Source organism: Pholis gunnellus, assembly GCF_910591455.1.
Source record: "Pholis gunnellus genome assembly, chromosome: 3".
Taxonomy (NCBI): Eukaryota; Metazoa; Chordata; class Actinopteri; order Perciformes; family Pholidae; genus Pholis; species Pholis gunnellus.
The window spans coordinates 28,646,921-28,660,755 of NC_136529.1; the positions used below are offsets into that span (position 1 = coordinate 28,646,921).

The 13,835-nt window shown below is 42.0% G+C and overlaps 1 protein-coding gene across 1 annotated transcript; it reads left to right on the forward strand.

Moving 5' to 3' along the window:
• The first annotated feature begins 525 nt into the window (after positions 1-525).
• Positions 526-13,458, forward strand: LOC306694021 (protein SSUH2 homolog). Its single transcript, XM_079156720.1, has 12 exons — positions 526-618; positions 6,059-6,154; positions 6,816-6,900; positions 7,044-7,173; positions 7,383-7,443; positions 7,989-8,113; positions 8,210-8,272; positions 9,611-9,690; positions 11,273-11,365; positions 12,134-12,239; positions 12,327-12,434; positions 12,635-13,458. The coding sequence occupies exons 1-12, from the start codon at positions 594-596 to the stop codon at positions 12,767-12,769; spliced, it is 1,107 nt and encodes a 368-aa protein (XP_079012846.1). The 5' UTR covers positions 526-593; the 3' UTR covers positions 12,770-13,458.
• Positions 13,459-13,835: the final 377 nt, after the last annotated feature.

Here is a 13,835-nt window from a genome sequence, read left to right on the forward strand (position 1 = left end):
TGTTTAATTTATCCGTTTTTTGTTCATTTGTTTATTTATTTACTAGGGGCAATGCACATTAATCTATATTTTAATTTCCTAGCTCGTTTTCGTCTCTTGTCCGTATACAAAATCTAAAGTACAAAAATTCATGAATTAAAAACAATGTAGTATTATGTGTGAATTCAAGAAAATGTACCAAAAATAACTATATTTAAAAGACCAACACTGAAAAAATGACAGAAAATTGTGATCTATTTTAGTTTAGTTTGCTTCTTATTCACGATGATGTGGTTCTTTGTGACATTTTATTTTCGTTAGTTTTATTTCACTATTGTAATGTTTTAAGGGTCGGCACAATAAGCTCATGCTTTCTAAATATAATTAACAAAATAAATATAGTATTGCAGGATAAAAAAATAAGATGCAGTTGTTGCAGTTAAAGTGAGAACCTAACCTTTTGTGTTAAAGGTCAGGTTCGTTACTTGTGAACCTATACTTTAGGCTTTTATTTTTTTAAATCACAACCGGAAGTTGTAGCTGCCTCTCGGTGACGCAGAGCGCGTGTTTGTTACGGAACTTCATTCACTTCACACGAGTCAGAAAGCGGAGAAATGAGCGAGCAGGACGAAGACCTCGGTGAGCAAAACACACACTTTTACACTTTATCTGCTTCTGCTGCTGCAGCTGCAGCCGGGTTACAGTGCTCTCACCCGGGCACACGTTTAGTGACCCACCCGTTGAACACGGTGTGAGGGAGGGAGGGAGGGAGGGGGGGGGGGGTTCTTTAGGGGTTATAATCGGGTTATAATCTCACCGTGTTTCTCCTGCTAAACGCAGATTTAACTGCAGTGAAGTTTCTCACCGTGTCGGTTTGTTTTCTGATGTTTTTATTACTGTGAGGACTCCTGTTGAGACACCGACTCACTGGTTTACTGGTTACACTGGTGGACCACCTTCATGGTACACAGGTGGACCACCTTCATGGTTACACAGGTGGACCACCTTCATGGTTACACTGGTGGACCACCTTCATGGTTACACTGGTGGACCACCTTCACGGTACACAGGTGGACCACCTTCATGTTTAGACTGGTGGACCACCTTCATGGTTACACTGGTGGACCACCTTCATGGTTACACTGGTGGACCACCTTCATGGTACACAGGTGGACCACCTTCATGTTTAGACTGGTGGACCACCTTCATGGTTACACTGGTGGACCACCTTCACGGTACACAGGTGGACCACCTTCATGTTTAGACTGGTGGACCACCTTCATGGTTACACTGGTGGACCACCTTCATGTTTAGACTGGTGGACCACCTTCATGGTTAGACAGGTGGACCACCTTCACGTTACACTGGTGGACCACCTTCACGGTACACAGGTGGACCACCTTCATGTTTAGACTGGTGGACCACCTTCATGGTTACACAGGTGGACCACCTTCACGGTACACAGGTGGACCACCTTCATGTTTAGACTGGTGGACCACCTTCATGGTTACACAGGTGGACCACCTTCATGGTACACAGGTGGACCACCTTCATGTTTAGACTGGTGGACCACCTTCATGGTTACACAGGTGGACCACCTTCATGGTTACACTGGTGGACCACCTTCACGGTACACAGGTGGACCACCTTCATGTTTAGACTGGTGGACCACCTTCATGGTTACACAGGTGGACCACCTTCATGGTACACAGGTGGACCACCTTCATGGTTACACTGGTGGACCACCTTCACGTTACACTGGTGGACCACCTTCATGGTTACACTGGTGGACCACCTTCATGGTTACACTGGTGGACCACCTTCATGGTTACACTGGTGGACCACCTTCATGGTTAGACAGGTGGACCACCTTCACGTTACACTGGTGGACCACCTTCACGTTACACAGGTGGACCACCTTCACGTTACACTGGTGAACCACCTTCATGGTTACACTGGTGGACCACCTTCACGTTACACAGGTGGACCACCTTCACGTTACACTGGTGGACCACCTTCATGGTTACACAGGTGGACCACCTTCACGTTACACTGGTGGACCACCTTCATGGTTACACTGGTGGACCACCTTCATGGTTACACAGGTGGACCACCTTCACGTTACACTGGTGGACCACCTTCATGGTTACACTGGTGAACCACCTTCATGGTTACACAGGTGGACCACCTTCACGGTACACCGGTGGACCTTCAGGAGGGTTATGTATTCCGTTTTTCTCGTATTTCTTTCGTTTTCATGAAGAAGAAGAAAACAGCTGTTTTTGTGAATTACAGAGATTCCTCAAAATCATTCATGAGAGTTTTATTTTATAGAAGTAAACGTCTCTGTTTATGGTTTTAAAGCATCAGAGGAGATTTGGAGCATTTCGATTGACTCTCTACAGCTCTCAACATGGCGACGACGAGCCGGTGCAAACAGCGAAAACGCTGAAAGAGCGAACTGTGTTTACATGAGGAGGAACCCGGAGGGTGGATGCTGTTTCCACGACGACGCTGTAGACCGGAGGAGTTACGTAGAGACCTGTCAATCACTGTGTAGCCCCGCCCCTAAAGCATCCCCTGCTTTATGGTCTGTGTGACTCTAAATGGACCATCATTTACTAAATGAACATCATGCTGTATTGAAGAAGACTTGAAACTAGAGATTGAGACCATAAACTCATGTTTACAATGTTTACTGAGGTAATAAATCAAGAGAGAAGTAGAGTCATTTTCTCATAGACTTCTATACAACCAGAGGAGTCGCCCCCTGGTGGACACTAGAGAGAATGCAGCTTTAACGCCCCTAAAATGAATAATCTATGTTGTCAAAAAGGAAAACTTCGATATTTCGGGAAATACGCTCATGCACTATCTTGCAGAGACTTTGAAGAGACTCATATGTCTGTAAAATAAGTGTGAAGCTAAATTAGCTTAGCATAAAGGGCCAAACAGCTAGCCTGGCTCTGACCAGAGGTAAGAAAATCGACCACCCAGCAAAAGTCAAAGTTAAATTAAACGTGTTGTATCTTGTTTGGTGTGAAACCAGCAGAGAGCAACGTAGTTATTACTGGTCATCAGTACACGTCTCAAAATACTACTTCATACTTCATACTAAAACTTCATAGGAATACATCATGTGTTTACTTGTTATCGTATATCTCACTGCTGTAATATGAAACCTAACCGAGCTTTGACTTCCCAACCTGCAGCAGCATCAGATAAAGTTAATCACAACATAGCAAAGAATATAATGTCTTTATACAACAATCAGTGGAGTATTACATAAATACACACAATAGCGCTCTGATTAAAACACTTCCGATACGGCGTGCAGCTATTTAGACGCCTGCGTCACGATTGTTGTTTTTCATTTCGACGTGTTTTCAGATAAAAATACAACAGTCGGTGCGTTTGTGTCACGCTGGACAACAATACCTCCGACTGGAGGATAAAAATATCAGCGAGAAGGTGTTTCCCTTCAAAAGATCTGGGGTGAGATGGACGGAGTGTGAGAACGGAGTGGAGGGAAGGAGGGAGGGAGGGAGGGAGGGAGGGAGGGAGGGAGGGAGATAGAGACTCAAGAAGAGAGAGACAAATAAAGAGAGAGGGGGGGGGGGGGCTGAGACCGGACAATGCATCTAAAATACTTCAGTGAACTCAACTCAACACAAAGATCTCCTGCTGCACTGAACTACACACACACACACACACACACACACACACACACACACACACACACACACACACACACACACACACACACACACACACACACACACACACACACATTTACATTAGGATTGTTTGCGTATTTTTACTGTACAGATTTGTAAAGTATTTTTTCTCAGATTCATTATTAAAATGTTTGTAGTATTTTGTCATATTTGAAGTGTGTACTTTTTTGTATTTTTTCAGATTTTCACTGTACTTATTTTAGAGTATTTTCTTATATTTTCATTGTAAATATTTCATTAAATGTTGTATTTTACTGTACATATATAGAATTTTTTCATATTTAAATTTCTTTATAGCAATTTTTCACAGATTTGTTCTTTAGTGTTTTGTCACATTTTCATTATACATGTTATATTTTTAATGTACGTTTTATAGTATTTTTCATATTTTTTGTTCAACATATTTTACAGTGTTTATCATACTTTTATTGTACATGTTTAATATAATTTGTCATATTTTTATTCTAGTACATATTTTATACTATTTATCATATTGTCAAAGTTACATATTTTAACAGTATTTTTCACAGATTTATTGTTGATATTTTATAGTATTTCATATTTTTACTGTACATCTTTCATGGAAACAAACATGTGAGAAGGTCAGAAGAACCGACGTCACGGTCTTATCGGACAGACGATGATTCCGGCGTCTCAAGAAACAATCGGCTCGTTCTTCACATGTTTCTCAGCCCGGACGTTACTGGATCAAAGGAACTGTAATTAACTAATTATGAATTCATTCTGAACATTAATTAATCAGCAAACAACTATTTATTTGTGGTTCCTGAGGAGACAAAAATGAAGCTCAAAGTGGAAAGCTGCATTCTCTCTAGTGTCCACCAGGGGGCGACTCCTCTGGTTGTATAGAAGTCTATGAGAAAATGACTCTACTTCTCTCTTGATTTATTACCTCAGTAAACATTGTAAACATGAGTTTATGGTCTCAATCTCTAGTTTCAAGTCTTCTTCAATACAGCATGATGTTCATTTAGTAAATGATGGTCCATTTAGAGTCACACAGACCATAAAGCAGGGGATGCTTTAGGGGCGGGGCTACACAGTGATTGACAGGTCTCTACCGGAGACATATACGGCGTCTCTACGTCACTCCTCCTCAGTCCAAATATGGTCACTTCCTGTTCACTGGTTTGTGAACATCGTGAGTGTGACTACGTTGACTTCTTATAAACAGTCTGTGGGTGAGATGCATCAGAGGAACACAAAGAGGACACAGTAGCAGCATTAGTTTGTAACATCAGTGTAAAGTTAACATCTGTGGCACTTTGCACAACAGCACTGAGGTTTGAACACAGGGAGTGGTTCCTGAAGTCTTCTGCTGACAGGCGGACTGAAAGCCTCGCTCCACCTTTAACTCCACCCGCAATGCAAATATGAGGGAAACGCCTGCAGCCGCCTCGCTGACCGACCTCACGCTCTCTGCTTCAGTTTAACACTTTATGGAAATTATTGTTTTCCAGGGAGTCAAACTTCAAAATAAGAGTTGTTTGACAAAACAATCCCGCTTACTTTCAACCATATATCACATGGTCTTCATCAGAGAGCTGGATCTGTTGCATTCAAGCTGCTACGTAGCTGCAGTGGTTCATTGTTCTCTGTGGTGTTGTTTACCCAGAATGCAGCAGTACTCCAGGGCTCAACAGTAACGATTAAACACACACATGATGGAAGCAGCTCAGACTCGAGTCTTCTTCCGTCTCCTCTCTGCACAGAGCTGCACATGCTCAGTGTGGACGGAGCAGAAAGACAAAGTCTGTGAGCTGAAGCTCTACGAGCTGCTATGATTCTATACTTTCCAGTGCAAAACGTTAGACTCCATTCAAACTTCTCTCTCTGCTACCCTGAGCTCCACATTTTCCGCTGTACTGGAAGATCATTATGTGGCTCTGAAGCTCAGCAGTGGAACGTCTGAAGGACTAAACTGAGGCCCAGTCTGTGATTTGAACCAGTTTCCTGCAGAAACACTGTCCTTCCTCTTCAGCACGGACGCTTTCTGTTGTTTGCAAATGAGATATTTTATGACTTGAAAACATCTCAAGTGTTTAAGGAAACAGAAAATGATGAGTTATAGCTTCACATTGAAGAGACGGATTCAGAGAGAAGGTCTGAGGAGCTCTAGAGGAGCAAGCTGAGTCATGTTTTAATGAACATGCGTCATCGTTCACTAAACCGGTTTCCAGCGTCACGCTTTGTTCTATTCATTCACCGTTTAACAGCAACACGAACCATGAACACCTCATCACCAACAGACTAGCTATGAGAGAGAAGCCTCCACCTCTTCTTCACCTCTTCTTCACCTCTTCTTCATCTTTTCTTCTCAGGTGCTTTTGATCCCAACATACCAGAGGAGGGACCTTCAGCGCCTCCTGCTGGCTGGCTGCATGACGTACACGGATACCAGGGCCACCGAGGAGGAGGTGAGTCTTTAGTTCTGTTCCTTTAAAGTTACTGTGAGGAACTTCTAACTGGTCCTGAACCGCTCTCAGTGTAGTCCTGATCCTCTATATGAACCGGTCTCAGTGTAGACCTGATCCTCTATCAGACCTCCATCAGTAAACAGACCATCAGAGAGAAGATGGTCTGTTTCTATAGAGTTATTCTTGATGCTCGTCATCGGAGCCACCGGGTCGGAACTCATGCAGGTTCACCAGAACCTCCTTCAGCTCAGACTCCAGCAGAGACCTGGTCCACCGTGGACAGACCCAGATCCGGCTTCACCTGCAGCCTTGGACCTGCAGTCGGAGTTCCGGAGGGAGGAGGAGAGCTCAGCTCCCGGCAGCAGCAGCAGCGTCTCCTCCTCCTCCTCCTCCTCTTCCTCCAGGAGCAGAGCTTCTCCTCTCTGCTGGAGACCCAGGACGTATTGTTGGACCCGCTGGAGGGAAGGGGGGCACGGGAGAACCAGAACCAGGACTGATAGGGTCAGACAGTCAGACCTGCTGCAGTAGAATGAGAGGTTTTCTAAAGAGTCTGGCGCTCAGAGACACTACAGCTTTAGACCACAGGGGGCGACAGAACCAACACACAATGAAAGCTCCTCGTAGTAACTTCATCCGTGTTCTTGTGTCTGTTCACCTCCAGAGGGTGAGAACCCGTTGTGTCCACCCCCCCCGGCCTACACCCCCCAGCCTGAACTCAACAAGAGCACTTTGGTGCCCGACGTCAGGTAACGCACACAAATAACACACCTCATTCATTCATACGACACTCTGCCGATGAGTCTGTGCTTTGTCTTTAAGACAAAGATACGAAGGCAGTGTGTGTGTGTGTGTGTGTGTGTGTGTGTGTGTGTGTGTGTGTGTCCTCCAGGGTCCCCACAGTGTCGGAGGACGTGGCTCGGGACGCCCTGCTCAAGTTTGTGGACACAAAGTGGAAGTACAGCTCCAAACCTGCCAGGAACCTGACCTTCAAAGAGCTGCAGCCCGTCATAGTGTACAGGGTAGGAGCGCACACGTCTCCTCTAATATCTTCATATCTCACCGTGAACTCATTCCAGAAGCTCATCGTGTGCAGAGGTATTCAAATGCAAACCACGCACGGTGACGTCAGAGTGTCTTTATATTCTGAGAGAAAGCGTTGAGTTCCTCTTTAAGCTCTTCATTTACTGGGAATCCATGAGACTGACTGCGTGACTGTCGTCCTCTGCAGTATCGACTGGAGACCTACGCCGAGACCAGGACCAGCACCTGGCAGTTTGAACCCTACAATGGTAAGAACAGCTGAAGAACATTACCTTTTGCTCTTAACGTGGACAAAAAGGAGAAAATGATTCCTTTATTGTCGTTCCTGACATGCTAACATGCTCACAGGGCTGCATGGAAGACGCAATTGTGGATTTTAGCAGAAAAAGAATCTGCTTTGTTCAGCAGGGTTGTCTTCACGTAAACACCGTGATTTCTGAAGCGTAAACACAATTACCAGAAGTAAAAAGTTAACGGTGTAAAGGTGGACTATTCGTCTCATTTAGACTTATTTAAGACACGTAAAAGCTTTTAAATTCACCACGGGGGTGTTTACTGACCTATTTAATATCAGGACTAAATATTAAAATGTCTTCAGCTTCTTAAACACAGACCTGAACTCAGACTTCTAACCAGAAACACATCGACTTTGAATGTAAAGTGTTTAGCAGGCGTAACGTTTAGCATGTTCACCGTCTTAGCTTAGCGCGCTAACATGCTAATATCTAGTTAGCACCAAACACAAAGTGCATCTTCATTTTGTGATGAATGATGTCGTCCTGTCTCCTAACAGGACAGGCGGTGGACGGTCCTCAGTACGGTATGAGTCCTCCACCGTGGGACATTCCTATGGTGCTGCCTCAGAGATACAGCGACCGGGTGGAGAAGGTCCGCGTGCCGCACTCGTCCATCGTGAAGGTACGGCGTTCTCTCATTTCCTCATCTGCTATTGTTGTACTCTTTACGTGTCCTTTGTATTCAAAGTAATGTACATGTGTGTGTGTGTGTGTTTAGCTGTGTCACAAGTGCAACGGCTGTGGAAGAACTCGCTGTGGACCCTGCCACGGGAGAGGCCAGGTGAGATGTCTTCACCGCACATTTCTCTGTAGAGCTTCTCACAGGAGCAGGTTTCACGTTTCTTTGTTCAACATGAAGATAAACGGTCAGTGGAAGCTGTTCAGTGCACCTTCACCCACGCTTCTTCTTCCATCATGTGATCATCATCGTGTGATCATCATGTGATCACATGATGATCGCATGATGATGATGATGATCACATGACGATGATCATCATCATCATGTGATCATCATCATGTGACTCATCGTGTGATCATCATCATGTGATCATCATTGTGTGATCATCATGTGATCATCATCATGTGATCATCGTGTGATCATCATCATGTGATCATCATCATGTGATCATCATGTGATCATCATCATGTGATCGTCGTGTGCTCATCGTGTGATCATCATGTGATCATCATCATGTGATCATCGTGTGATCATCATCATGTGATCATCATGTGATCATCATCATGTGATCATCGTGTGATCATCATCATGTGATCATCATGTGATCATCATCATGTGATCATCGTGTGATCATCATCATGTGATCATCATGTGATCATCATCATGTGATCGTTGTGTGATCATCATGTGATCATCATGTGATCATCATCATGTGATCATCATGTGATCATCATGTGATCATCATCATCTACGATACACAAACCGCCACATTAGAGCTGCATCGATTGATTGATTTCCATTAATAATTGATTCATTGTTTTGTTTAAATGTCCCTCACAGTTACATAATTGTTTGTTGAGTTACTCAAAGATATTCACTTTACAATCACACGAACCAAACAAGAGCTGCACAAACGTACAATAGAGGAGATAGAAAAGATAAATAATACATAAACGAGGAGTCGATTATGAAAATACTTCTTCGACGAATCGTTTCAGCTCTAAACTTTGTTGTCAATGTTTTTGGAAATGTGCAGTAAAACGCTTATTATTATTATATTTTATCTGCAGGAGATCATTTTACAATGTAGATCTTAGTAAAAAAACGATATTGTTCTTGAATGCACGATCCTCCAAAGGAAGGCCAGATTATGTGTATAGACCATTTCAGCAACACGGCAATTCAAGTGTGCAAAAAGAAACCGTCACGTAAATACAATTTAAAAAGTGTCATTTAAGAGCCAAGAGCATCTCAAATAAAACGGAATGAGACGTATGAAACGGAGTAAACGGTGCCGTGTGAGGAAAGATGAAATAATACTCAAACAGAGGTAACCAGATCCTCATTGTATCTCTTAGCATCACTCACTGCAGCTTTAGGCCCAATCACAGACCTCCTCACGATGCAAACGCACCTTTAACCGCTCGTCTCACTCGACAGAAGCGCTGCACGTTCTGCCACGGACACGGACGCTCCAGGAACAAGCGCTGCACCTCCTGTCACGGCCGAGGTCGCAAGAGGTGGGTGGTGTCCGTCCGCCGGCTCCTTTCTCCTCTTTCCTCAGAACGCTCCTCTCCGTCCTGCAGCCGCTGAAAAGAGTTTAAACTAACACACGTTAAAGCAAAAACTAACGCACGTTAAAGCAAAAACTAACACACGTTAAAGCAAAAACTAACACACGTTAAAGTAAAAACTAACACACGTTAAAGCAAAAACTAACACACGTTAAAGTAAAAACTAACACACGTTAAAGCAAAAACTAGCACACGTTAAAGTAAAAACTAACACACGTTAAAGCAAAAACTAACACACGTTAAAGCAAAAACTAACACACGTTAAAGTAAAAACTAACACACGTTAAAGCAAAAACTAACACACGTTAAAGCAAAAACTAACACACGTTAAAGTAAAAACTAACACACGTTAAAGTAAAAACTAACACACGTTAAAGCAAAAACTAACACACGTTAAAGCAAAAACTAACGCACGTTAAAGTAAAAACTAACGCACGTTAAAGCAAAAACTAACACACGTTAAAGCAAAAACTAACACACGTTAAAGCAAAAACTAACGCACGTTAAAGTAAAAACTAACGCACGTTAAAGCAAAAACTAACACACGTTAAAGTAAAAACTAACACACGTTAAAGCAAAAACTAACGCACGTTAAAGTAAAAACTAACGCACGTTAAAGCAAAAACTAACACACGTTAAAGTAAAAACTAACACACGTTAAAGTAAAAACTAACACGTTAAAGTAAAAACTAACACACGTTAAAGCAAAAACTAACGCACGTTAAAGCAAAAACTAACACACGTTAAAGCAAAAACTAACGCACGTTAAAGTAAAAACTAACGCACGTTAAAGTAAAAACTAACACACGTTAAAGCAAAAACTAACACACGTTAAAGTAAAAACTAACACACGTTAAAGCAAAAACTAACACACGTTAAAGTAAAAACTAACGCACGTTAAAGCAAAAACTAACACACGTTAAAGTAAAAACTAACACACGTTAAAGTAAAAACTAACACACGTTAAAGTAAAAACTAACACACGTTAAGTAAAAACTAACACGTTAAAGTAAAAACTAACACACGTTAAAGCAAAAGCTAACGCACGTTAAAGTAAAAACTAACCGACATTAAAGTAATGTTTACATGTGTAAGCATTGTGCAGGAGCTAACAATGGCTCTGGGATACGTCCCCTGTTAGATATCAACAGTCATACATAGAAATGTGCACTTTACATGTTTATGTTTACAAGTTGAGACGCATCACAGTGAAATATGATCCATCTTTTCTAATTAAAGTCAATTACTGTGTTTTTTGAATAATGATTATTTTGATTGTAGTGATGAAAGTAGTTTATTTTTACAAAGAGATGGTCCTCTGTATTTCAATGAATATTAATTTAAAGGAAGTCCGACTCAGACCACTCAGGCCAGTGTGCTGTGTGGAAGCATCTTTACGCGTCTACACTTTATTCTTTCTGTACTTTCCACCACGCCGTCACGTTGTCTCTATTTATGTGTTGCTCAGATTCTTTCGTGTTTCACTGTGACGTTGATGTGACAGAATAACGTTGGGTCCGTCCTGCAGGTGTTCCTTCTGTCAGGGCCGCGGCTACAAGACCTGCTGTGTTTGTCACGGCAGCCAAAACCTGCTGCATTTCATCCAGCTCACCGTGACGTGGTACGCCAAAGCGTAACGTATTCATCACAATGTCTTCTTCTGCACGTCTGCTTCTGTGTGCTGACTCATGTTTCTTTGTGCTGACTCATCAGTTTCTGTGTGCTGACTCATGTTTCTTTGTGCTGACTCATGTGTTTCTGTGCTGACTCGTGTGTTTCTGTGCTGACTCATCAGTTTCTGTGTGCTGACTCGTGTGTTTCTGTGTGCTGACTCATGTGTTTCTGTGTGCTGACTCATCAGTTTCTGTATGCTGACTCATGTTTTTTGTGCTGACTCATGTGTTTCTGTGCTGACTCATCAGTTTCTGTGTGCTGACTCGTGTGTTTCTGTGCTGACTCATCAGTTTCTGTGTGCTGACTCGTGTGTTTCTGTGTGCTGACTCATGTGTTTCTGTGTGCTGACTCATCAGTTTCTTTGTGCTGACTCATGTGTGTCTTTGTGCTGACTCATGTGTGTCTTTGTGCTGACTCATGGGTTTCTTTGTGCTGACTCATGTGTCTGTGCTGACTCATGTGTGTCTTTGTGCTGACTCATGTGTGTCTTTGTGCTGACTCATGTGTGTCTTTGTGCTGGCTCATGTGTCTTTGTGCTGACTCATGTGTGTCTTTGTGCTGACTCATGTGTGTCTTTGTGCTGACTCATGTGTGTCTTTGTGCTGACTCATGTGTGTCTTTGTGCTGACTGATGTGTTTCTTTGTGCTGACTCATGTGTGTCTTTGTGCTGACTCATGTGTTTCTGTGCTTGTGTGTGTGTGTGTGTGTGTGTAGGAAGAACGACATCAGTAACTTCATTCCAGACCGCCAGCCGGACTTCCCCGACAAGAAGTTTGAGCAGGTGACCGGAGATCCTTTCTTCGTCGATGAGAGTGTTCTGGTAAAAAACTAAACTTTTATTTCATTTTGATAATTAATTAACATCCGATGTGAGGAATGATCTGCTGAGTCTCGAGTCTACTTTCAGGTGTACCCGATCCAGGGTTTCCCCGATCAGGAGATCTGCGATGCTTCTACAAAATTGATTAACGAACACCTGAACCGCTTTAGTTCCACCAGCCGCATCCTGCAACAGGTACAATAAACATGAACAAATACACTTCAGACGCAGAAAGACTGATGAAAAAAACTACAAAGAGACTCGAAAAGACTACAAAGAGATGTAAAACGACTACAAAGAGACGTGTAAAGACTACAGAGATAAACCGACCTCCTCTCTGTTTGACTCGTTGGTTCATTCCCTCCTTGAATAAAACGACTTGTGTCTCTTTGCAGCGTCAGACCATCGAGCTGGTGCCTCTGACTCACGCTCTCTACACTTACAGCGGAAACAACTTCAGCTTCTTCGTCTACGGAGTGGAGAACAAAGTCTTTACTGCCAAATATCCCTCAGCGTGTTCTATTTTATAAGAAACACACAGACTGACTGTACGCGTTCATGTGTTAGTGTCGAATACATTTCATGTATTCCCCAAATAATTCATCTGTTAACGTCAAATATCAGCATGGAGTCCAATTCAATACGGTGCCTTAAACGACCCAAAGAAAGCCTTAATGTCACATTTATATATAAATATACTGTATACGTATATAGTACACAATGTCTGTCACAGTTTACTGCCAGTATGTTCCAGAGATAAGATGAAAACAGACTTTCTATTCCAGTAATCTTTCATAAAGTTTTATAAATGAGTCAATATATTTAGATTAGATTTCTGTTTTCTTTGTTTGAGTGAATGTTTCTTCGTCTCTCAGCTCAGGTCTGGTCCACATGTTCAGTTTGTATGTGCAGCAAATATTCATTCATCTTTCATAACGGACAGGTTTGTGTTTCTGACGATGTCTCAGACGATTTTTAACCACTTTAGATTTTATATGTAAAATAATGTTTTAGTATGTGAGTAAGTGAGTTTATGGAGGCGGAGCCTCTTCACCAAACCTCATCACATGTTCTGTGTTTCTCCACTTTAATAGTTATTATTTGATACAACATAATGAAACCTGTATGTGTTCATTAAACATGTAGAGTTCTGTCTGTTTGAGTCTCTGTGTGAAGAACATTTGAAAAGAATCATTTTAACACGACTTCTTTTGTCCGTGTGGACTTATATGTATGTCTATTATATTATATTATATTATATTATATTATATATATATATATATATATATATAGATGTGTGTATTATTTGTAAAATATGTGTCACTGAAACAGCACAAGATGTACAACGACCAGGAACAGATTTGTGCTCGAATGTTTAAGTGATGAAATATTACTTTTCTTTATTTTCTAGAACGATGAGTTCATTTAAATTGAAACAGTTTGAGCTCAAATCGTCTGATAATTCTCTGAAGATAGATTTCAGACGCAGATCAGCAGCGTGTGTCGAGCGGTTCATAAATAAAGTCCAAAAAAAATCAATTCAAAATAAGTTGTTCAGTGAAAACGCTTTATTAACTGTTATTTATTACAGAAGTT